We start from the raw sequence: 22,848 nt of genomic DNA on the forward strand, positions 1-22,848 counted from the left end.
CCAGATGGTCGATCTTCCTTTGATGCTGTATGTTCCAGCCCACTGGAACGCCACCCCACCCTAGCCCAACCCTCATTACTTGCATGCCGCGAAGCTCCCCCGCAAAGTGCCCGTGTGCCTCCTGCATGTGTCGTGCCTCGTTCGCACAAATGCAACCATGAGTCTATGCAGTGAGCCTGCTAGCAAGGAACCAAACACAATTGAGTGGGATCCGACTGTGCTTATCCGGGGCGTTGGGTCACCGACACGGCCCTCGGGGCGCGACGGAACGGACGGGTTTGCGCTGATTGTGCTCAATCAGCCCCTCGAAAACCATCTCGGCTTGTTACGTCAGTTGTGGAACAATGGTTTGCAGCCCCTCCCTTCGTACAAGTGCAACCGGGGCTGACTATGGGCGCACTAAAGCATCAGTTCGCATCGCTGCCGACGGCGGCGCTGACTGCCTCTATAGGGTTGCCGGACAGTACGGCGATGGCTCTTTTGTGAGTCTGGCAATGAGTCTCATAGGGCGCATTTAACCGTGATCGACAGGACGATCTGCGCGTCATCATCGGCGATCTAGACAGCCTGACGATCCACGCCCGCGGATACTACGAGTCCACCGCCGGGGGACGCAAAGTGACAAAAGTCATTCACGACACGGACCAGGACTCGACGGATTTTGGGAAGGCAATCCGCTATGCCCGCCAGAACTACCGCAGAGAGGCAACCGCCACGCCGCTAGACATCGTTGCCATGGGCGGCTTAGGGGGGCGGGTCGACCAGGGCTTGAGTCAGCTCCACCACCTATACCTCTTTCAGACGGATCCTCACTACGTCGATGGACACATGTATCTGATCAGCGGGGAGAGCCTAACTTTTTTGTTGAAGGCGGGGCACCATCGCATCCGTGTACGGTGTGGGCCTGCTGGCGAGGACGACGTGTTTGGGAAGCACGTAGGCATCTTACCGATCAAAGAGCCGAGCCGAATCACGACCAAAGGGCTGGAATGGGATGTTACGGACTGGGAGACCGAGTTTGGCGGACAGCTGAGCACGAGCAACCATGTGTTGCCCGAGACCCAGGTGGTGGAGGTGGTGACGACCAAGGACGTGATATTTACGATTGCGCTGAGGGAGGTGTAAGGGCCAGCTGGTGCATGGCGGAGCGGAATCGGCGGGCATCATAGAGGTCCAGCGAATTTATACACACATGGCCCGCAATGGGGATTTGACAGAGCCAGACGATCCCCCGCGGAATACCGTAATTTATATTTCCGAACCTAAGCAGCAACCGGATGCCCCCAAAACTCCACGCTGAACGACAGTGGCTAGAAGTGTGTACAATCCAAGCCAGCCCCACAAGACGATCCCAAATACAAAACAAGGCCGTCGCCTCCCCCCCACCCCCTTCTTTACCGCAGGTAATGCAGCACCAACCAGCAAAACAAGAAGAACACCACGACGCCGGCCCAAAAGATCCACTTATCCTGCCGCGCCCGCCGCTCAATCATGCGGATGGTATCGCCCGAGATGCCGAGGGTGTTCCCGACCGAGTACAGCCGGCGCTGCGTCGACTTGAGCATCTCCCTCTGCTGGCTCAAGTCCCCGAGCACGGCCTGGCCGCGGGCAATGTAGTCGTCGAGCGCTGAGTGGGTGCTCGCGAAGAACTGCTGCTCGCGCAGCGCGTGCGTCTCCCGCCCGACGTCGCCGCTGCCCAGACCCAGCCCCAACCCTTGCCCCTGTCCGTGTCCGTGCCCGTGCCCTGCCCTCCCGGCCTCGGCAACGCTCGTCGTCCGGGCGTGGCCGCCCCCGCCGTTCGCGCCCAGGCCGTACCCCGACGCCGACGCGGTCGGGGGGGTCGAGTTCGCGTAGGGGTTCTCGGGCGTGGCGGCCGCGAACGGCCGCCGGCCCAGCAGCTCGGCCCGGTTGCTCGCGTGCGCCGCTTCCTCCCTCGCCGACTTGAGCGCGTCGAGCTGGGCGCGGAACTCGGACAGCTCGGCGCGGAAGTCGCGTATCCGCTCAAAGGCCTTTTCTTGCTTGGCCGGGTTGAGCTCTTGCTTGGCGAGCGTGTTGTACTCGTCTATCGTGCGGGAGAAGGCGGTTAGGGACGCCGAGAGCGAGCCCAGCGCGGCGGGGGTTATCGGGGATGGGGCTGTGTTGGCGTCGGAGAAGGAGGGGTTGGAGAGGGCCGAAAGGTCCTTGCGGATCGTGGTGCGCTGCTTGAGCGCCGAGTTGAAGGTTGTGTTCTTGCCAGGATCAGTCAGTAAAGGGCGATGTCGGTCGTCAGGCGCTGGCGTTTGGATGGATAGGAGGGACTCACCATGCTGGCGTCTGTTTGTAATTCATGTGAGGATCTGTTATTAAAAATGGCAAAGACGGCCGAGTTGGGGTGAAATCAAACAGTTTTGTCCTCGTGGCTATCGGGTTGACACGGCCAATTTGGCATGCTGTCATGGCCCGTTGCTTGCAATGTGGCATTTGCCCCGGCGCCGAGGAACAAACCCCGGAGTGGAAGTATAAAAGCGCACGGACAGAAAAGTGGGGCCTGTTTCCGGCGCATCTTTATGTTCCAATTTGCCAAGCTTTTGCGCCTGGAGGCGCAACTACTGTAGCAAGCCAGCAACTTTTAATTCACTATCAAAGGTCCCCTAAACCACGATCAGTACCCAAGCCATCCCGCGATTCCAGGTTGCACTACCTGCTCAGTCTCCTGTCGAGTTCCACTTCTATAGTTAACCCTGTCCTTCGTCGCCATTCCTCGTATCCCATTAATGCCGCTCTAGCTCCCGCATATTTTCAAGTCCCCCAGGAAGCTTTCGCAGCTTCCGTCCTCCTCGAGCCCGAGTTGGCCCATGCAAGCAGCCTGCAGCACTAGCCATTTAAAAATTCCTTCTACGCCTGCGGCGCTCCCCTCCGCTATTGACGTTCATTGCCTACTTTCCAGACTTGTCATTTCCAGGAGAGTCTTCGCTCTCCGGGGTTAAAGATCCCTTCGTCAAGGAGTTAATGTCTGAATTCTCCTAGTCACACCACGGACGTCGAACTGTGGCGCAGCTACTCTGCAATGTTGGCTTAGAGGGGAATCGCGCCGTTCCTACATAACCCATATTGGCCTGGCCCATGGGAAAGGGCTGCACCGCCTGATCACCTATTGCCGGGATAACTGAATCAGTTCAATTGCTCTTGATCCATCTGCCATGCATAGAGGCTAAAGTCCAACGTAGCGGAAACCCTCTTACAACGAGGATGAACCCTCCCTAGCGTAGGTGTTTTACCACCTTGTAGAGGACCTGCAGGTGTAGGATCAACTGCTCCGTTCTGCCAAGCCAGCAGAACAAAGTCTAGGATTCTCTCAAGAAAGGATGGAGTACAAGAAGATATGGGAGCAATAGGCCTGCAGCAGATCTTTGAGTACCTACACAGACTCCCATTTCGTTTGCGGACCGTCCGAGTAAGCCGCTCTCGAATCTCTAGCTGATATCATCGCCGCTGTTGATTCAGTTGTCATCCAACATGGCAGTGGCCCTCGCCGCTTCATTCGCTCTGCTCAGTTCGACCAGTTTGTCGTTCCTCGCTGCTGCTGCGCCGCGTAGTGTTGCCCCGGGAAGTACAGGGCATCACGAACTGCACCAGTAACTCTTTCAAGATTCCCAGCTGGTGTATCCGTGATCTTCACAGCGAGTCGGCCAAGATTTCATTCGATTTACTCAACAGAGTAACAAACTTATCACTGCCATTGGCATGCCAAGGATAAGAGGGAAGTGAATGGAGCTCATGCACATCCTCGGGCGAGCCAGAAGATGCGTCTCTCGAAGCATCAGTGAGGGTTGACACGGCATCAGCTAGCTTCAGAGTGAAGCTGTCCTGGACCTGCAGCGACAGGAGCGAACCGTGTGTCCCTACTCTTCATACCGAAACTTGCTGACACCTTCTGACTTGCGGACACTGCAGAGTCAACTTTACCGCAACAGGCAGCAACTCTGTTCTCCTAAGGTGCGATGGGGAGGTCTGCAAGTCGTCTAACCCTGTGGACTTGATCAAGGGATCGCTGGAGACACCTGTATCCATCACCCCGGCCTACGCCGACGGCCCGGATGGCCACGACAAGCCCGGTTGTGAGGCAGCATCCCAAACTCCCAAGTGGACAGTGGGAACCATCATCCACATCAACGATACTGGGGACGGAACTTCTGCGATACCATTGCAGTCGATCCAATTGCAAGTGACCAACGAGGCCAACGGGCACATGGCTGAATGCGTGATGTTTTTCCCCGCCGGTCCCGGCGAGGAGGCCCCGGTCATCCCGCACTGCGATGAAGAATCAATAGACCCTACCCGCCCCAACCGGTACAACATCCAGACGGAGGTCCTGTTCTTACCGCGCAGCCGGGAGGTTAGTATCTACCAGACATGGTACTGCGACGACGTTGACGCTGCGAAGCCGTGAGTAGTAGCTTTCAGCCTCCCGCCATATCCACCCTAGGCCGCTGACAATCACCCACCTACCCACTCCTCCAGGGTCAGCTTCTCCGGCAAAGGCAGGGCCACGCTCCCGCTCGTGTGCACCGTCGACGGCACTACGACCTCCTGCGAAGCCGACGGCGTCCAGGCAACCGTCGAAATCACCTGGTCTGCCCCGCTTGCCCCTTACTCCATCGAGGACCCCCTGCCGACCCCCGACGGGTGCACCATCTCGTCAGTCGTCTCGCCCTCGTGGATCTTTTCCAACTTTGAAATCGAGCACAACACCTCCGCGTCCGGGCCGCCGTCACCCCCGTCTGCCGACAGCCCAGCGCGGCGTTTATGAGCTTCTACATGCGCCTCAACTCGCAGCAGAATATCCTCGACTTTCCCGCGTTTATCAACCACACCGAAGTGGACCTTTCTGATGCTGACGCCTGGTATCCCTGTATATTTGGCTCCGGGAGGAGAGAGCTTGCGCCGAAGAGCTGTAGTTACAGGTATTCGCCTGGGGGTGGGATGCTGAGTGTCAGGATGGACTGGGTTTGTATCGATTTGGATCCGGAGCGCCCATGAGTAAAAGTGCTCCCTCTCAAGTCGGCGGGTAGCTGATGGCGATGCAGGATCCTCTTTGAAGGTGTCTCAACAACAAAGTTGCCCGAGTTGAGCTGCGAGGTGAGCCGTTTTGGGTCAACAATATGTGCCACCAATAAATATGAAGGTTGGGTAGCGGAGGTGGCCAACGTAACTTGGCAGTCGTTGGACGAGCTCCCCGTGTGAAAATGAGGTGCGATGATAAAGTATCGCAAAGCAGGTAGTCAGCGCTTGCTGATTTTGGAAAGCTATGGTTCCTGGCTAAAACCGGGTGGCTCAACGTTCCTAGAGATCAATAAGCCGCAGGAATATAGCGCCACTGGTGACGCATACCAAACGCGCCGTATCATCGTATGGAGACAGCAAACTCGCTTTGTCCAAGGAATAAGAGTCTCGTTGACACGACCATCCCATTATGTACCATTACTCTGTACAACTCTTCCATCGCCTTCGCCCACATCCGGGATGCAATTCAAGCAACATGCGTTTTGACCTTGCGGTACCGAACAACCTCGACGCCTTGTTCGTCAATGATTCTCTCAGCGACAATCTTGTGGCCTCGAACGGCCGGCCAAAACTTGGTCCACAACGTCCAGTAGATGCCGCCTAGGATCAGAACACCAACTCCCACGACGGGGAACACGTAGTAAGGGTACCCCTCAGCCCAGATATCTCCGTCCGAGGGTGGGATGAAGGGCACAATGGCGAGAAAGGCGTTGCACAGCAAAAAGATGACCGTAATAGGCAGCCAAGTGCGCCAGCCCGGATTCCACGGCTCCGACTTTTGGTACTGTAGGTAGATGAGCCCCGCGGCGACGAAGCTGTTGATCCATGCCCCCGGGTACGTGTACAGGCTGACGATGAAGTTGTACGAAGGTCCTGGGGGCGGCGCAAGCAGGACGATGATGGTTACCAGCCAGTGGAGGAAAAGCTGAGGTGTGGTTTTGTTAGCATCTTGACAGAGCTAGGGTAGCAGAGATGGACGTACAGCTGCGGCAGGTGAGTTGAACGGCTTGTTGGAACCCCATAGGCGGCTCAGGGGCAACAAGCCCTCTTTTCCGAGCTCCTGGTTGAGCCGCGCGTGAGCGAAGCTGACGGCTAGGACATTTCCCATGTTGCTCAGTGCGACAAACGCCGGTAGTGTACGGGCGCCGGCACTGTCCCCAAACACATTTCTGAAAAACAGACCGGCTACAATGACTTCGGAAGTCGCCAGATCCGACTTTGGGATGGCCGCAAAGTAGGCGACATTAGCCAGGACATAGAGGATCGTGACGCCGCCGACGGCAAGAGGTGCGGCGATGGTCAGTGTACGGCGCGGGTCCTTGATCTCACCCAGCACGTAGTTGGCGTTTTCCCAGCCCTTGAAGCTGTAGATGATGTTGAGCAGGGCGTTTGAATAAGCGTATGCGCCCCCGCCACCATAGCCCTCACCCGTCTCGAGAGCGAATGCGTTGTCAAAGTTGTGCGGATCCTCGATCAGCCTGCGGCCGGCTAAAGCAGCGAAGCCCGAAAAGACGATGAACAATAGCACGGCCACTTTGAACACGCCGAGCACGTTGAATAGCCGGATCCCCCACTTTGGGAACGCTGCGTGTAAGACGACGGCGAAGGTGACGCACGCGACACCAATTCCACGCGCCCGATAGCTATCCGTCAGCTCGTTGCCTGCGGCATAGAGGACATAACGGCCGAAGGCAAGCGAGTTGCCCGACGAAAAGCCCAGCAAAATCATCTGTGAGGCGAGAACGCAGGTGGCGAGGTAGCGTGGATGGCGGTAGATGTATTCCAGGTAATTCTTCTCGCCGCCCGAGCGAGGGATCGCCAGGCCAAATTCGAGCCAGACGCTAAGGCCGCAGAAGGTCAAGAAGCCGCCTAAGCAGATATGCAGCGCGTCAGCGTTGTTCGCAGCCCGGCGAGAGACTAGAACGGCATACCTATCACCCACAGCATCAAACTCACACCAACCGAGCCTGTCGCTGCAAAAATGCTCGATGGCGTCGAGAAAATGCCAGTACCGATCATCTTGTTGAGGATGAGGAAGACGGCGCCGGTAATGCCTAGCTTGCGCGAGTCATCGTAGGCGTACGTGTTCTCCTCCTGGATCTCGCCAACCTCGGCGCCGCCGAGGTCACGATCGCGCTCTGCCGGCGCTTCCTGCACATGATCTTTCGTGTCTCCGGCGGCCGCCTCCTCGCTGGAGGCCTTTTCAAAAAAACCCATGGTGATTGAGCTGCCCGCTGGAGGTTTGCTGGAGTGGGCAGCGCGAGGTTACAACCAGCCGGAAAGCAGAGCTGCAGGCGCCGATCGTTTAATATACAGTAGACCCCGCGCATCCCAAGGGCCGTGAACGTGACGTGACACGCCGGCCGCATTTGCGCCATCCCAACCTAAATCTTGTGCCACCGCGTCCATGATTGCATCTGCCGCGCCGCTGGAAGGTGACATGGGGCCCTGCATTGGGTCTTGGACACTACTACAACACATGAGACACCTCCCCGAGGCGACGCTGTCGTGAGCAACGCTATGATTGCGCAAGCGCAAGTGAATTTTCCGATTCTATTGTGCGGGAATCGTGGCTCGTGGAGGATTCGACCCCTAGTCCAATCCATTCACCAGCGTTCTCAACAGACAGAGGCGCCTTGACTTCGTTTGTGGGAGCGACTGTGAGCCATGGGGCAGAATGCCGGTTGCCTTTTTAGGGCTTCCAGCGCGGGATGCAAGGCCAACCATCGCTTGTGATGTTCGCCTGCTCCAGCTGTATCGGGAAGGTCAGTCAGCATTACGTCTCGGCACTCTTGGCGGAGGTAATGCCGATAACGTGAGGCCATGGCCGGACTGGCATTGTTGGACAAACCGGCCAAATGCTCCGATGCCGTGCTCCCGGCCAAGAATTACGGCAGCGCCAGTGTTGTTGGCCGACGACGGACAAGATTTGGGTGTCGACCCCCCGCAACCATAGCCGTGCGGCCCGTCAACCACCGGTCTCCGGCTGTTTCGGCGACTTTGACTCACTGCTGCCCACGGTAACAGGTGGGCCCCAGAAGGTGTCCGTTAGACAACCGAACAAGCCCTGCGAATGGTTTGCAGACTCGCAGCTCGTCCAACTCGTCCAGGAGATTTTTTTTTTTATCAAGGAATGTCCTTCTCATGATCGCGCGCCGCGCAGAAGTTTCCAGTGCCGTGCCCTATTCTGGAAGGCAGAGGTGCCCAATCGGCCTTTTCCGCTTGGGAATGGCCGGTATGTGTGGCCTCATCTCTATAGTCGGCGAACTCGTGACCATACAGTTCGATACAACAAGCTTCGCCTGATTATCCATCATAGACGCAAGGGGATGCAAGCGGAGAACACCAGACGATGGCTTGCTGATTGTAGTTAGAAGGGAAAAATAAAATAAAGCACACTAGTAATTATAGTCAAAGGGAGAGAAAGGAAGGGAGTTAAGCCTGAGAACAAGCCAAAGGTTGGGAGAAAATGCAAAAAGGAGTAAAGTGAAGTAGAAGAGTAGAAGGAAGGAAGAAAATGAAATGAAGGCAAAGAATGTAAAGCGAAAGAAAGAAGAAGGGGGGGGGGAACAGAAAAAAAAAAAAAAAAAAAAAAAAGGCATCACTCAACGAGTTAAAAAAGAAATGTTTTCGCCCCTGCAGCCTTCTGTCCCGAAAGCCTCTGAATGTTCTAACCAATGCGGATAATGTAGCTCCTTCTCAAGTATTGAGACGATGCACTTTCCTTTGATGCGGTTATCGATGTAGAACCGCAGCAATCCGTCTCCGGGCTCTTGTCCAGCGCCGCTGCAATCTTTTCCCGCTATTATCATAACGGCCATTAATTATGACACTTCAATCTCCCGCAGCTCAGTCTGGAGTCAGTCGCGCGGCCTAAGGGCTAGCTTCAAATGATGGTGGACAGCACGAAGGCTGCGGCCTACTTAGCAGGGAGAAAATGCAAGGCTGGGCGTGATGGAGGACTGAATGGACCATAGGCCCTCGGATCCGGTGGATGGCCGGCCAGCCTTTGGGTTATGGATAAAGTAGCGATGAATGCAGACGAATTTTGTGAGAAGATAAGAGGTGGCATAGCAGTCGTTGGGAGAACCGTGATGCAAGTGAGGCTAGAGGCCGAGGCCTGGTAGCTCCCTGTGCTCCTTTCCTATGACGAGGTGGCTTGCAGTTGAGACAATCTAGAGCTTGTAGTAGGAAAGACTAACCATGCTGTCTCCTCCTGCGGCTGCATGTTTCCCAGGCCCAAGAGGAAAGTGTATTTACCATCGTCAGAGAATGGTAAGTTCTCACAACCTAGCATTCTCCTGACTGGCATACTGCGCAGTCCTCTATGCTAGCGGCGGTCATCAAATCCTGCCTTGGTAGGATGCGTGAAGTTCCTCAATTAACCCTGGCCGAGTTGAGTCAAGGGCTGCCGCCATGGACAATCTCGCAGCGCTCGATCGTCTGCGATGCAGACCCTAACCCAAGAAGATAGAAAGGTAAAGAGGTATGGAAGGAGTGGTTGAAAGTTGTTGAACCTCTAGGCGTGTGGAATGCCAAGTGCCAACCAAATGTCCCCCCACACGTGACTTCGCGTCCGGTTTTGCTTTTCCTGATTCGTTTGCCGGAGGGTTTCTCAATCTGTCAGACCGCAGTGAACCCGTCGGCCGTGTGTCTGCGACACTATGTCTGTTTCGTATGTGCACTGTTTTCCTCACTTCGCTGGATGCATCTGAGTCATTTAATGATCCAGCATGTTTGCATATTTTGCTCCGCGCATTTTAATCGGATGTGATGGTGCCGTCGGCCCAGTCGTCGGGGCCGTCTTCGGTTAACGCTGATACCAAACGCACAGGGTGCTGAGTGTGGAGCAGGTGGCCGCGTGGCTCACCATCAGGGTCGTGCTGCGCCTGGGTGGGGTCTTGTGTTCGCACTGAAGTGCGCGGCACGCCCACTAACGAACCAGCGCTGAGCCGCGGCGGCGTCGCGCGAATCGCGTAACCAACCGGGTCGCATGTCCACCAAACTGCGAAACCTCGCAAATCTTTACCCATCCGCTCTTTAGGACGTCGCCTCGCCTTAGACCCTTCGCTGTCATTTGGTTCCCGCTATCTAGCTCCGCGGACCGCAACGGCCCGCGCACTGATGGACCCGGGCTCAACGTCGACTTCCCGTCGCCTCGACCTCGGACCCGTCGGGGACAACGGTTCCGCGACCACCCCCCTTCTGACTTCTGGTCCAGCCTCTGGCTCGCATCCCGGAAAAATGAATGAGATTGGCGCGGTGCCGAGAGGACAGGCCCTCGGAACACGGTCCTCTGTTGTAGTTAACGCGACTTCCTCTCGCGTCGACCCCTCCGGCGGCAATTTAACTGCGCGTCACCAAGCAGCGGCACCGGGCGCCGCCAACTCCCAACCGGCCAGCTATCCCACGACAACTTCCTCCGAGCAGCGCTCCACTGCTAGCGACAGCTCTCTGCCCCAATTGCCCCAGCATAAGCAGCTTGCCCTCTCTCGCACCAATTCTCAAGGCACCAGCTCCACGAACGACGCAGATCCAGTGTTTACCCCGCCTGCAAGCGGGGGGAGGTTGAGCCCCGGCACTGGAAGCGTGCAGGAATCGAGCCAAGAATCCCAACTACTGCAACTGTCCCAGATCGCTGCAGCGCAGGAGAGGATACCTGAGGACATGGTGGACGCTGCTGGGGACGGCGCTTTGTCGAGGAAGCGGATGGCGGACGGGATGATCAAGCACTCGCGCGACAAATCGAGCGCGTCACCGGGACAAGTGGTTGGCCACTCGAGAAATACGAGCACGGTCAGCATAGCATCCACCGCGGGGAGCCGCATTGGAGAGGTAGCTTCGCGTCCCAGCTCCTACTAGGCCATCCCCGCCTGGTTGAGCGTAACTGCTCGTGCTAACCCATTCACAGTTATCTGCGGAACTGAAAGCGCGTTTGTCGTACGCCATGGTCAAGGTCAATCACGGGTGGCAGTCCCATTCCATTGACCAGGTAGAGACACTGGCATCCCAAGCGGCCTCTCCGGCTTCCAGCACATCCACGATACACTTGAGGAACGGGTCCTCGGCGAGCCCTCAACTATCCAGCATTTCTCATCGAGGCAGCAATAACACGACGCCTGCCACGGGGCCACACAACCACTCCTCGAGCAGGCCCGGCGAGGCTCAATGGAGAGAGTCACCGCATTCAACATCACGGGGGAGCTCGGCATCCCCTGTCAAAACCACACACGGCCTTGCTCCCCCCGTGTCAATCCAGCCGGCTCAGAACCTAGGCAGTCTTCGAAGGGGATCGAACTCGAGGCACCCGCCCGCGTTCCTCCCGGCCTCGCACCAAGCATCGCCGCATGCAGCGCCACGCTCTCCGGGCCAACCGAGCCCCTATGTTGGAGCTGGGCGTCACAGGACGATGGCTGAGGCTATTCTTGTCTCGCCGCACACAAATGTCCGCGAGCAAGACGCAATCGAATCGCTTCTGTTCATGAGTAGTCCGGGCAACTCGGCCAACCTCAAGCACGCATTTCCCAGTTCGTCATCCCAGCCGCTCCCGTCGGGCCACAACCAGCCGCAAAGGACAGCGCTGCCGACGTCACAACCGCGGAAAAGCCTGCCCACGGGTAGGCCAACGCACCACGCTCGCTCCCAGTCACAAACACATAAGCGGGTCGGTTTTGAGAAGTCGCCCATGGAGATGGACATTGACGAGCCGTTTGGGACGCCAATGTCAAGGGGCACGCCCCGACGGAGGATAAATGGGAGCCACGGCGAAGTGCACGCACCGGTGCCACGGCTGAAGCACTTGCCCGTCTCAGCCGGCCTCACCGTCTCTTCCAAGCCACGGCCAACCTTGGCTGACGAGGATATTGATCGGATGCTAGACCGAGCGGCAGCTGAAGACTCGGACTCAGATGGCGAGATTCATATTCCGGTACAGAGGGCGCGCCGGGACGGCGCTCATGTTGTTGGTGCATGATGCTGTAATCCCCGCGCCGTGAGCGGGATAGAGAGAGGGCTAGACGGTTTCGCACGGCTAGGGCTGCTGTGTTCTACACAGCGTTATGGGTACACAGAGGGCTCACCAACAAGTGTTGTCCACGCCTCGGTTTTGACTCTAAAAAAGACATTTTTACGGGCATATGTGTTTGGAGGCCTAATGAATGCCCGCTGGCGCACGTTTTCCGATTTAGTCATGACGAGGATGCATTTTTTCCCATCATTCTTCATTTTATTCTCATTATTCTTTTCCGTTCCAGCGGATCGGGCCTGGTCTGGGGATGCCTTCAAGGGTCTTGCTGACTACACGGATACTGCTGGCTGCATTTAGGACTGGCGTTGCGTTTTGTTGCCTGCGAATTGCGCCCGACAATGTGCCGTCGGCTGTACATAGCTCAGCATGGCGATAGGGCAGCAATGGTATGATGATTGCCTGTTCCGATGATCTCTGTGTCCGTGTGGGAGCTTGTCTTGGATGCTGCCTTGCATCCTCAAGGGTCGTCGGATGCGATCCGTCACGGGACAAAGCATGCCTAGTTACCGAGGAACGGGAGTGGTCCCGTCTTCCTTTTGCGGCAATCTGAAAGGCAACCCGTCTTATACGGCATTTCCAGAGCATGATTGGCCGCCCATCAAACACCTGAAACAGCCACGGGCTGCGGTCAGGCACCGCCCGTGCGCTGGGCTGCAGGACCCGCGCTCCAGTGCCTGCCTTGCATACCTGTACCTTGCTGATGTGCTGTTGCTGGTTGCCTCCATCGACCAAACACCGTAAAAAAAAATCCTTATTCGCTCTTCGAACAGCCAGTCTGCAGCCCGGTTCCCTAGCGACATGCTGTAGACGGCGGCTGCCTGGACCGATTCTACTAACAACCCCGCCATACGCCGGGCGTAATGCGAGCCAAAGCGCTGCTCCGCCGGCTGCGGGCCATTTTCCGTCAGAAGATTGAGAAGAGGGCGGGCACCAAGCGCCAGCGCCGAAATGGGCCGTCCACCGTGAATGAGCCAGTCATCTTGCACCAAGATCTACGGGCGGTCCAAGGTGCAGCTGACATCCCAAAGACCATCACCCGGGCCGAGTTGCAGTCGTCGGCGAACCCCCAGGACGCATGCACCTTCTTCTCGCGTCTTCCGCTCGAGATCCGGCGCATGATCTATCGCGAGGTGTGGAGCGGCTATCTCGAGCCCCGCCGCCCGCCAACGTCAAGCCCCGGATCGGACCTGCGTCTGCACATCTACGCGAACGGCTCGGGCCGCGGCATTCTTGGTCACACCCCCTGCAAGGTCCACCCGGGCGACCCGGTCCAGGAGGATGCGTGGGTCACGGCGCCCTGGCCGTTCGACAACGACGGCGGCAGCCCAAGTAGGATGCCGCCCGGCTGGTTCTGGTTCGCCTGGGTCATGCGCCTCAACTGGGGCAAGCACTGGAAGTGCCAGCACGCCATCCAGAAGCGGTGGGATCCGTTGACAGGGCGGGCAGAGCCGGCCGAGGAGGCGCCGTTCCTGCCGCTGTTTTTGACGTGCAAGAAGATGTGGGAACCCTACCTCTTCGAATCTAGGCGGCGATAAGATAGGATAGCTAACGTGAGTCAGATATCTCGAGGCTATCGTCTCATTCTTCGAGAATGTCACGCCCGTCTTTACCTTCTCGGTCGACGCCCACCGCTTCTTCATCCAGAGGCCGCATTCGTTTCTGGAGGACCTGCGGTCACTGGAGCTGAGTTTCACCAACCCAAACGACCATCTCTACCTGACCAAGCGCGGCGAGGACACGGTGGCCCCCCCTGTTGAAACAGGCACCGACGATGACAACTCGGTTCTGCTCCATATGCTAGCTCGCCCTGCTCCCCGCGCCCTCGGCTGCACAGCCGAGTCCTGCCCGCCCAGCAGTATCACGTTTGGCGAGAAGCTGTGGCGCACTCTTCTTCAGGGCGTAAAGGATGCGGCCCCGAACGTAAGGGACATGAACGTCACTCTTGCGGGGAGGATATCGCGTGATGCGATACTCGCCGGGTTTGGCGAGTTTGAAAAGCACGAAGGCACGACTCCGGAGCTTCTCGACGGGGAGAGTGCGCCGGAGGTGTGGAAATTACCAGGGAAACTGGCCGTGACGTTCAAGCCGGACGGGGAAACGTACGTCCAGGAGGGATCCAAGATGATCCGTCAGGATAATAAACAAGACTGAGGGGACCTTGTGGCGCGAAAGGGTGCGGGCGGTTCTCCGGCAGGAGTCATTCTGTGGGGTCCGGATGTATGGGTATTTCATGGCTGGCCAGGTTTCATTGCATGATCTCGGTAATGGTACGAATAGCTTTCGGTCTGTGTTATTGCACTCGCTTTCGACGGGTTTCTCTTCAGACTGGCCGGTTCGGAGGTAACGGTATCGGGACACGGGTATCTTTGTTTCTTAATTATACTTCTTCTTCGGATAGTCGCTAGTCATGCTAGCCCCTCAGTCCTTCACCTTAACCTCATCGACGCTGCTGGGAACTAGATCGAAGACTAAGAATCAAATTTTCCATGGTAAAAGTAGTAGTCGAGCCTGAAAAGAGGACCCAGTAATTGAGTCAGTAACAGCGCGAGGTAAAGACCATTAAGCCGTAAAATTGCAAGCCCCAAGGTATTCAAACATTTAGCAAGATGGCGCTTCGATACGCAAGCCGAAAATCAGCAGTGCAAAAGCCCACTTGAGCATCCCTTTTCCAATAGTTGTTCCGAGTAGCCTCAATCCCAATCTTACGGCCGCGGTGTCCAAACATGCAGGCTTGCAGCTAGGATACAAGCAGCGCATCTCGATCTTGCTGTCAGTTACATATCCGACAGAGGGCAGTTAGAATCGTCATTGGCCACTGATTGCATGTGTCACCAAGTCCCTGTCACTCAGCAGACGGTTGCCTCCCCACCCATCAACTCTCGCCCTATTCAACCCTTAAACAAAGGTAGAGGAGGATAGCGGGAGAACTTCCCACCAACACTAGACCAGGTCCAGAAAATGGTGGCATAAACCGTAATTGCAGTGGCGTCCAGAGTTTCGATATGCTCCCTTCCATTTTGGGCCAGGCATCTGAGACGGTTTAGCGATATTCTGTGGTAGGCACTTTCCTTATTCCCACTGCCGGACATATCGCATTTCTTTCAGAGATTAAGTACAATCCAACCCCATCCCTCTATAATGCTAAGTTCCAAGGCTAGCGCTAGGCCCCAGTACCATCGTCGCAGTATCCCTTGGACAAGATGGAAGAATAGAGATGATGCCAGAAAGGGCTTCGTTCAAGGGAAAAAATAAAAATCGAACCCAAGTGGCTGCGCAGGAAACGACGAGGAACAGGAAACGGAGGGGGCTCGGAGGGGACGGCATGTATGGGGTAACGAAGGAGAACTACTCAAAGGGATTTGGCACGGACTAAATCAACACTGACACGCTAGTAGGCGTCGACTGCGGTGGTGGGATAGTCTGAGAACTTAATATTAAGCTAGTAGAAACACCAAGGTAACTAAAATAGCACCTACACCTTGATGTTGTGGGATGACGAGCGTGGGGCCATGCAGAATTCAGGTGAGGCGAGTTCTGTCGCTTTGGCCCCCACGTGGCGACAGCTGACATGAATCCGAGGCGGTGGCGCCAAGCATGAGAGCTGAACTGGGACGCGATTGGACCGAAAAGAACAGTCCGTCCCGTCGCAATCCCATCCACGCTCCGACATCTCCAGGCATTTTTCCATCGCCTTCCCCCCGTTGCCGACAGACGCCGGCTCGCATTGTTGCATTGTTGTTTGGCCCGGGCGGCTTTCTTCAATGCCGGAAACATAGGCGACATTCCCGTGTTTTCCCCTTCTACCGACCAGCATGGCGCCGCTCGTCGACAATTCACAGATCAAGGCCGCCGAGCTGCTCCGGCCGCTACCCCTGCCGCAACATGCCTACATCTGGCCTTTCGCCATAGTATGGCCCATCTTCCTTCGCTTCTACCTCAGCACCGACCTCTACGACAAGTACATCCAGGCTCCCGAATGGACCTTTGTCTGGGTCGGCACAATCGTCACTTGCCAAACACTGGTCTGGCTCTGCACCCATTGGAGCGTCAACCTCGATGCCGCTTTCACGGCGAAGAGGGCGCGATCCATCGAAGATGCCGAGTTGATCAAGGTCATCCCCATTGCGAATGCCGGCTCCGCTGAGATTTGCAAACTTGTCCGCGATAAGGTGAGCCCCTCCGCATCCCTCCCCCACTCCCCCAGCGAAAATCTCACAGAAGGGCTGAAACACTCTTGCGTCCAGGTCGGTGACAAGACGAACATCTCCTTCTTCTTCCAGAAACGCCGGTTCCTCTACAACCCGGAGAGCGGGAGCTTCAGCACCCTCACATATGATATCGATGCGAATCCGAAGCTGGGCCAGTTCCAGCGGTCGAGGGGCATCGTGAGCGCCGCCGAGCTCAACCGCCTCGAGCAGCATTATGGGACAAATACCTTTGACATTCCCGTCCCGACCTTCACCGAGCTCTTCAAGGAGCACGCGGTCGCGCCGTTCTTCGTCTTCCAGATCTTCTGCGTCGGCCTGTGGCTTCTCGATGAGTACTGGTACTACTCGCTCTTCACCCTCTTCATGCTCGTCATGTTTGAGAGCACCGTTGTGTGGCAGCGCCAGCGGACGTTGAACGAGTTCCGTAGCATGAGCATCAAGCCCTATGACATGTATGTCTTCCGCCTCGGAAAGTGGACCGAAATTCAGAGCGACAAGCTTCTGCCGGGTGATCTGGTATCAGTTTCGCGGACCAAAGAGGACAGTGGCGTGGCGTGCGACATGCTCTTGGTTGAGGGAACTGCGATCGTTAACGAGGCGATGCTTTCTGGTGAGAGCACGCCTCTCCTCAAGGACTCGATCCAGCTGCGCCCGGGTGATGCCACTATTGACTTGGACGGCCTCGACAAGAATTCGTTCCTGTGGGGCGGTACGAAGGTGCTCCAGATCACCCATGGTAACGCCGACGAGGAGAGGCCAAAGGTCGCATCCGGCGTTCCTCCCCCCCCTGACAATGGCGCAATGGCCATTGTGACCAAGACCGGCTTCGAGACATCGCAAGGCAGCTTGGTGCGAACCATGATCTACTCGACCGAGCGTGTCTCAGCCAACAACGTTGAGGCTTTGCTCTTCATTCTGTTCCTTCTCATCTTCGCCCTGGCCGCCTCGTGGTATGTGTGGGACGAGGGTGTCCGCAAGGACCGCAAGCGATCCAAGCTTCTGCTCGATTGCATCCTCATCGTGACAAGCGTCGTCCCGCCCGAGCTCCCCATGGAACTGAGCTTAGCTGTCAACACCAGCCTGTCTGCGCTCGCCAAGTTCGCCATCTTTTGCACCGAGCCGTTCAGAATCCCTTTCGCGGGTCGCATTGACGTGGCATGCTTTGACAAGACGGGAACCCTGACAGGGGAAGATTTGGTCGTTGAGGGTATCGCTGGCCTCGGACTTGGCCATTCAGGGACGGATACTCCCAGGGAATCTGATGGAGCCCATAGCCGCATGAGCGCCGTTCACGAGGCTGGCATGGAAACTACGTTGGTCCTCGCCAGTGCCCATGCACTGGTGAAGCTCGACGAGGGCGACATCGTGGGCGACCCCATGGAGAAGGCTACGCTTACTGCCTTGGGCTGGAGCTTGGGGAAGAACGACATCCTGTCCAGCAAACCGGCAAACGCGGCCGCTGGGGGCATCCTTGGGACTGTCCAGGTCAAGCGCCGGTTCCAGTTCTCGTCTGCTCTCAAGCGCCAGAGCTCAGTCGCTACCATTGCGTCGACCGATGCCAAGACTGGCAGGAAGCTGAGAGGCACATTTGTTGCTGTCAAGGGAGCGCCCGAGACGATCATGAAAATGCTGGTTACTGTCCCGCAAGACTACGAGGAGACATTCAAGTACTTCACCCGCCGCGGCTCTCGAGTCCTTGCCCTGGCGTACAAGCACCTCACGACTGAAGGCGAGCTGAGCACTCACAAAATCAACGAACTCAAGCGTGAAAACGTCGAGGCGGACCTCAACTTTGCCGGCTTCCTGGTCCTACAGTGCCCGCTCAAAGACGACGCAAAACAGGCCGTCCGCATGCTTAACGAGAGCAGCCACCGCGTGGTCATGATTACCGGAGACAATCCTCTCACGGCCGTTCACGTGGCAAAGGAAGTCGAGATTGTTGACCGTGACGTTCTCATATTGGATGCGCCCGAGCACAGCGTACACGGCGAGGAGTCGCTTATCTGGCGCAGCGTCGATGATAAGATCCGGATCGATGTTGACCCTACCAAACCCATCGACCCCGAGATCCTCAAGACGAAAGACCTCTGTGTTACCGGTTATGCGCTGAGCAAGTTCAAGGACCAAGTCGGCTGGAGGTCTCTCCTCCGGTACACCTGGGTGTACGCACGGGTGTCGCCTAAGCAGAAGGAGGACATCTTGCTGGGCCTGAAAGATATGGGATACTACACGCTCATGGCCGGTGACGGCACCAACGATGTCGGCGCTCTCAAGCAAGCCCATATTGGCGTTGCCCTTCTCAATGGCACGCAGGAGGATCTCACTCGGATTGCCGAGCACGCTCGAAACACCAAGATGAAGGATCTTTACCAGAAGCAGGTGGATCTGATGACGCGCTGGAAGCAGCCCGCTCCTCCGGTTCCTGCAATGATTGCGCATCTGTACCCCCCTGGACCGTCCAACCCGCACTACGAGAAGGCCATGGAGCGGGAGGCGCAGAAGAAGGGCGTCACCGTTGAGCAGCTCGCCAAGGCGAACGGCACTGATATCGAGACGGTTACTTCTCCGGCTGCCCAGCAGCTCATCAATCAAGACCCCAGGAAGGTCAAGCAGGCCGAGGCAGCCAAGAAGGCATCAGGCTTCGCCGACAAGCTGACGCAGTCGATGATGGACGTCGAGATGGATGACGAGCCGCCGTCGCTGAAGCTGGGCGATGCTTCCGTGGCCGCGCCTTTCACATCCAAGCTGCGCAACGTCATTGCCATTCCGAACATCATCCGCCAGGGGCGGTGCACGCTGGTGGCTACGATCCAAATGTACAAGATCCTGGCCCTGAACTGTCTCATCAGCGCCTACAGCTTGAGCGTCTTGTACCTCGAAGGCATCAAGTTTGGCGACGGGCAGATCACCATCAGCGGCATGCTCATGAGCGTCTGCTTCCTGTCCATCTCCCGCGCGCGGTCGGTCGAGGGCTTGTCTAAGGAGCGGCCGCAGCCAAACATCTTCAACTTTTACATCATCGGCTCTATCCTCGGCCAGTTTGCCGTGCATGTCGCGACGCTCATCTACATTGCGCGATACTGCGACCAGCTCGAACCGTAAGTCTCCCCCCTGTCTGCTCCACTCGCACAGTCCCTTTTAACTAACACCCCATCTAGCCGCTCCGAAATGGTGGATCTCGAAGCGGACTTCCAGCCGTCTCTCCTCAACAGCGCCGTCTACCTCTTGCAGCTCATCCAGCAGATCTCGACGTTTGCCGTCAACTATCAGGGCCGGCCGTTCCGGGAGTCGCTGTCGGAGAACAAGGGCATGTTCTACGGCATCGTGGGCGTGACGGGCATCGCGTTTGCCTGCTCGACCGAGCTGATCCCGGAGCTCAACGAGGCCATGAAGCTGGTGCCCTTCAGAGACGAGTTCAAGACGACCATGACAGCCGTCATGGTGCTGGACTACGTCGCGTGCTACGTCATCGAGGTGGTGCTCAAGTTCTTGTTTAGCGACTTGAAGGCGCGGGACATCGCCGAGCGGAGGCCCGAGCAGCTGGAGAGGGAGAAGGCGCGCAAGGCGGAGGAGCAGAAGGTCAAGGAAGAGGAGGAGGAGAAGAAGAGGATGGAGAAGGTGGCCGAGTTTGAGAGGAAGATGGAGGAGAAGAGGGCGCAGTTGAGGGCCGCGTGGGGACAGCAGCAACAACCGCGGTAGTAGGAGTAATCGAGTCGAGAGGAGACGGGACGGGACGGGTACACGATAGATGGGAAGTCGTGGTAGAAGTCTAGAAACCGTACCTAATCATGTTTGCTTTATTTCAAGGATAGAATCATTCCCGTACATTACACGGCGGGGCTGAGGAAGGGGGTGGTGTTAGAATACTACCACCTCATCATACACGATGGAACCGAGAGAGGTTTGTTTCAGCAAATGAATACAAGGTGGAACTCCTAGGGTGTATGATACATATTTCAAGCCGTTTTAAGGGAAGGAAAATCACAGATTCTAGCCCTGGGAGTCCACCAGCACCCGGATCTAAGCCACAGGAACGCCCCAAGCACCAAAGTTTCTTCCGTGTCCCCTCGCCTTTCCCTTCCCTTTTGCCGGCCGCACGCCCAGTCCACTACCGCCCATTACTTTTCCAAGGTCATCCGCATCAAGTCAAGTCATTGGGGGGTTTTAGAGAAAGGGGTGTGTTTTGAGTGTGCGTGTGTGCGTGCGTGTGTGTGCTGGTGCGGGCACGCGTGCACAAAGTGCTTTCGGCACAAGAGGGCAATTCTTTTAGTTGCCGGGGTTCTTGGCGACAAAGGCCTTGCCCTTCTCGATGTTCTTCTTGAGGTCGCCGAAGCAGGCCTCGAGGAGCTTCTCCTCGACGGCGTCGACCTTGCCGACGGGCAGGATCTTCTCGACGCCGTTGGGGCCCAGCTCGACCTTGGAGCTGAAGAAGTCGATGCCCTGGTCCTTGTAGAGCGGGCTGTCGACAAAGGTGGGCTCGATCACGCCCTTCTCCCCCTGCGCGGCGCGGAGCAGCGACTCGGCCATGCGCGCGCCCGCCATGGCCATCGACAGCGTCGCCGAGCCGGCGCCGTCCTTGGCCTTGACCACCTCGTCGCCGCCGAACTGGACGCGGTGGATGAGCTCGGCGTTGGACGACAGGTCCGGGTGGTTGCTCTGGCTGAAGAGCGGCACGATGGTCACGCCGCTGTGACCGCCCACCACCGTGATGTTCTCGTTGGCCGGGTCGGTGCCCTTGATCTCGCTGACGAAGCGCGACGCGCGGACCACGTCGAGCGTGGTCACGCCGAAGAGGCGCTTGGGGTTGTAGACGCCCTTGGACTTGAAGACCTCGGCGCAGATGGGCACGGTCGAGTTGACGGGGTTGCTGATGACCAGGATGTTGGCATCCGGGCACGACTCGGCGCAGGCCTTGGCGAGGTCGCGGACGATGGAGGCGTTGGTGTTGAACAGGTCATCGCGGGTCATGCCGGGTTTGCGGGGGACGCCGGCGGGGATCAGGACGACCTCGGCGCCCTTGAGGGCATTGGCGAGGCCCGTGGGGGTGGGCTCGAAGCCCTTGACGGTCGACTTGGTGTTGACGTGCGAGACATCGGCGGCAACACCTGCGCGGCGCAAAACGGCCAAGTCAGCCGAGAGGCATTCGACATCGGACACCTCGGAGGACATCGGACGACATACCAGGGGCACCACGGATATCGTACAGGGCGAGCTCAGTGACTCTGGGGTTAAGCTTCAGCAGCAGAGACAGCGGCTGGCCAATGCCGCCAGCGGCGCCGAGAACGGTAACCTTGGAGAGCTGTCCCGACGAGAACGGTCAGCACCTTGAACGTCAATGGCATCAATGGCCGCGCAGGGTGGCCTGCGTGGATGCAGGGTCCCGGTGCCAATTGCGTTGACCTAGCTTACGTTTCTTGCCGAAGCCGAGAAGGCGCGGCGCTGGATCCTCGAGGCCATGAACATCTTGAAAAATAGGGACCGTGGTGAGCGTAGACTTAGTGCAGGCGGCTAGCAATGAAGGTGGAGGAGAGGAAGACAATGGCCAAGGAAACGGAGAGTTTGCGAGTTTGACTGTTTGAGCGGATTCGACCTGGCTGTGTGGATCCCGTGAGGTTAAAAAAAAAAAAAAAAGCTGTCCTTGCACCGACTTTCGCCTAGCGCCGTTGCCATTGGAGTCCTGCATTCGGCGGCTTCGGACCTCGGAAAATCCCGCTCCTTCAGGGCGCCCCACACAAGTTCCCTAAGCTTGACCTTTTGCCTGCAAATGGCGCTTTTGGCGGGCAAAAACTGGCCTCTCAATTGCGTCTTTTGCATTCCCTCGCCAGGCACCTCGTTGCTCCGTCGCCCCGAGATACCGAAGGATCCCCTTGCGTGTCGAGTGCCCACTTCATGACATCAAGGGCAGTCCAGCTAACCGGGTCTCCGGAACCCCAGGGCATCTGTGAGCACCGGATGCCGAATGCCGTCGAGTCCGGAGGTTGACATGTTTCTCCGGTGCCACGTAGTATCTTATCCCGAGACATGGCGGCTGCCCAGTCCTGACCATCGACAAACATGCCGTCCACCCTCCAGCGTGTTTCTAACAAGGTTGAGGCTCTCATCTCGCCTGCATCACTCCCAGAAGTTTTGAGCATATGCAGGTGCTGGGTTCACGCTGCCTGAGAGAGCTCCTATCCTCACGAGTAGAATTGCATGCAACTCAAACATCCTTCACGCGCTCAACACCCCTTTTCTTTTTTTTTTTTTTTTTTTTTTTTTTAGCTAATTACCTACTTTATCCACCGGCGATTAGACGAATTGGTGGCAGCGGTGCGCAAGGCTGTTAGCATTTTCCACGTTTCCTTGTCTCGGTTGATTTTACCGTGACACCTCAGCATGCATCGATTTTTCACGTCGGCAACGACGGGGCTGAGGAGAATACCTCCAGCCCATGTTTGGTTAAGATGATGAGGGCGGCGCCAGCGACGACCAGGACACTCCTTCATGCTTGTTATGCCTGGTAGGGGATTGCCGTGAATACATTGGCTAACCTGGAGAATGGGTTTGCCAACCGGGGAGTGCCAACCGCAT

General features: G+C 57.1%; 8 protein-coding genes across 8 annotated transcripts; 5 read left to right on the forward strand and 3 right to left on the reverse strand.

The window, feature by feature from the left end:
* Window positions 1-157: 157 nt before the first annotated feature.
* On the forward strand, window positions 158-1,125 carry THI80 (thiamine pyrophosphokinase; the record flags this gene model as incomplete). Its single annotated transcript, XM_071064050.1, has 3 exons — window positions 158-347; window positions 406-482; window positions 532-1,125. 3 exons carry the CDS (start codon window positions 158-160, stop codon window positions 1,123-1,125), a joined length of 861 nt encoding a protein of 286 aa, XP_070920151.1.
* Window positions 1,126-1,394: 269 nt separating this feature from the next.
* BOS1 (Protein transport protein bos1) lies at window positions 1,395-2,305 on the reverse strand (the record flags this gene model as incomplete). The annotated part of the gene is made up of 2 exons (XM_071064051.1): window positions 1,395-2,228; window positions 2,303-2,305. The coding sequence occupies 2 exons, from the start codon at window positions 2,303-2,305 to the stop codon at window positions 1,395-1,397; spliced, it is 837 nt and encodes a 278-aa protein (XP_070920152.1).
* Window positions 2,306-3,495: 1,190 nt separating this feature from the next.
* Window positions 3,496-5,223, forward strand: MFIFM68171_08632 (uncharacterized protein; the record flags this gene model as incomplete). Its single annotated transcript, XM_071064052.1, has 5 exons — window positions 3,496-3,589; window positions 3,825-3,873; window positions 3,934-4,425; window positions 4,501-4,758; window positions 5,067-5,223. 5 exons carry the CDS (start codon window positions 3,496-3,498, stop codon window positions 5,221-5,223), a joined length of 1,050 nt encoding a protein of 349 aa, XP_070920153.1.
* A 286-nt stretch (window positions 5,224-5,509) lies between these two features.
* Window positions 5,510-7,260, reverse strand: MFIFM68171_08633 (High-affinity methionine permease; the record flags this gene model as incomplete). Its single annotated transcript, XM_071064053.1, has 3 exons — window positions 5,510-5,968; window positions 6,026-6,912; window positions 6,975-7,260. The coding sequence occupies 3 exons, from the start codon at window positions 7,258-7,260 to the stop codon at window positions 5,510-5,512; spliced, it is 1,632 nt and encodes a 543-aa protein (XP_070920154.1).
* A 2,907-nt stretch (window positions 7,261-10,167) lies between these two features.
* MFIFM68171_08634 (Cell cycle transcriptional repressor whi5) lies at window positions 10,168-12,016 on the forward strand (the record flags this gene model as incomplete). The annotated part of the gene is made up of 2 exons (XM_071064054.1): window positions 10,168-10,878; window positions 10,955-12,016. 2 exons carry the CDS (start codon window positions 10,168-10,170, stop codon window positions 12,014-12,016), a joined length of 1,773 nt encoding a protein of 590 aa, XP_070920155.1.
* A 914-nt stretch (window positions 12,017-12,930) lies between these two features.
* On the forward strand, window positions 12,931-14,221 carry MFIFM68171_08635 (uncharacterized protein; the record flags this gene model as incomplete). Its single annotated transcript, XM_071064055.1, has 2 exons — window positions 12,931-13,568; window positions 13,630-14,221. 2 exons carry the CDS (start codon window positions 12,931-12,933, stop codon window positions 14,219-14,221), a joined length of 1,230 nt encoding a protein of 409 aa, XP_070920156.1.
* Window positions 14,222-15,882: 1,661 nt separating this feature from the next.
* SPF1 (putative cation-transporting ATPase 1) lies at window positions 15,883-19,977 on the forward strand (the record flags this gene model as incomplete). The annotated part of the gene is made up of 3 exons (XM_071064056.1): window positions 15,883-16,239; window positions 16,315-19,376; window positions 19,437-19,977. 3 exons carry the CDS (start codon window positions 15,883-15,885, stop codon window positions 19,975-19,977), a joined length of 3,960 nt encoding a protein of 1,319 aa, XP_070920157.1.
* Window positions 19,978-20,544: 567 nt separating this feature from the next.
* MDH1 (Malate dehydrogenase, cytoplasmic) lies at window positions 20,545-21,741 on the reverse strand (the record flags this gene model as incomplete). Its single annotated transcript, XM_071064057.1, has 3 exons — window positions 20,545-21,383; window positions 21,460-21,577; window positions 21,688-21,741. The coding sequence occupies 3 exons, from the start codon at window positions 21,739-21,741 to the stop codon at window positions 20,545-20,547; spliced, it is 1,011 nt and encodes a 336-aa protein (XP_070920158.1).
* Between the last annotated feature and the right edge of the window lie 1,107 nt (window positions 21,742-22,848).

Source organism: Madurella fahalii, assembly GCF_045866475.1.
Source record: "Madurella fahalii IFM 68171 DNA, scaffold_5, whole genome shotgun sequence".
In the NCBI taxonomy this organism is placed as follows: domain Eukaryota; kingdom Fungi; phylum Ascomycota; class Sordariomycetes; order Sordariales; genus Madurella; species Madurella fahalii.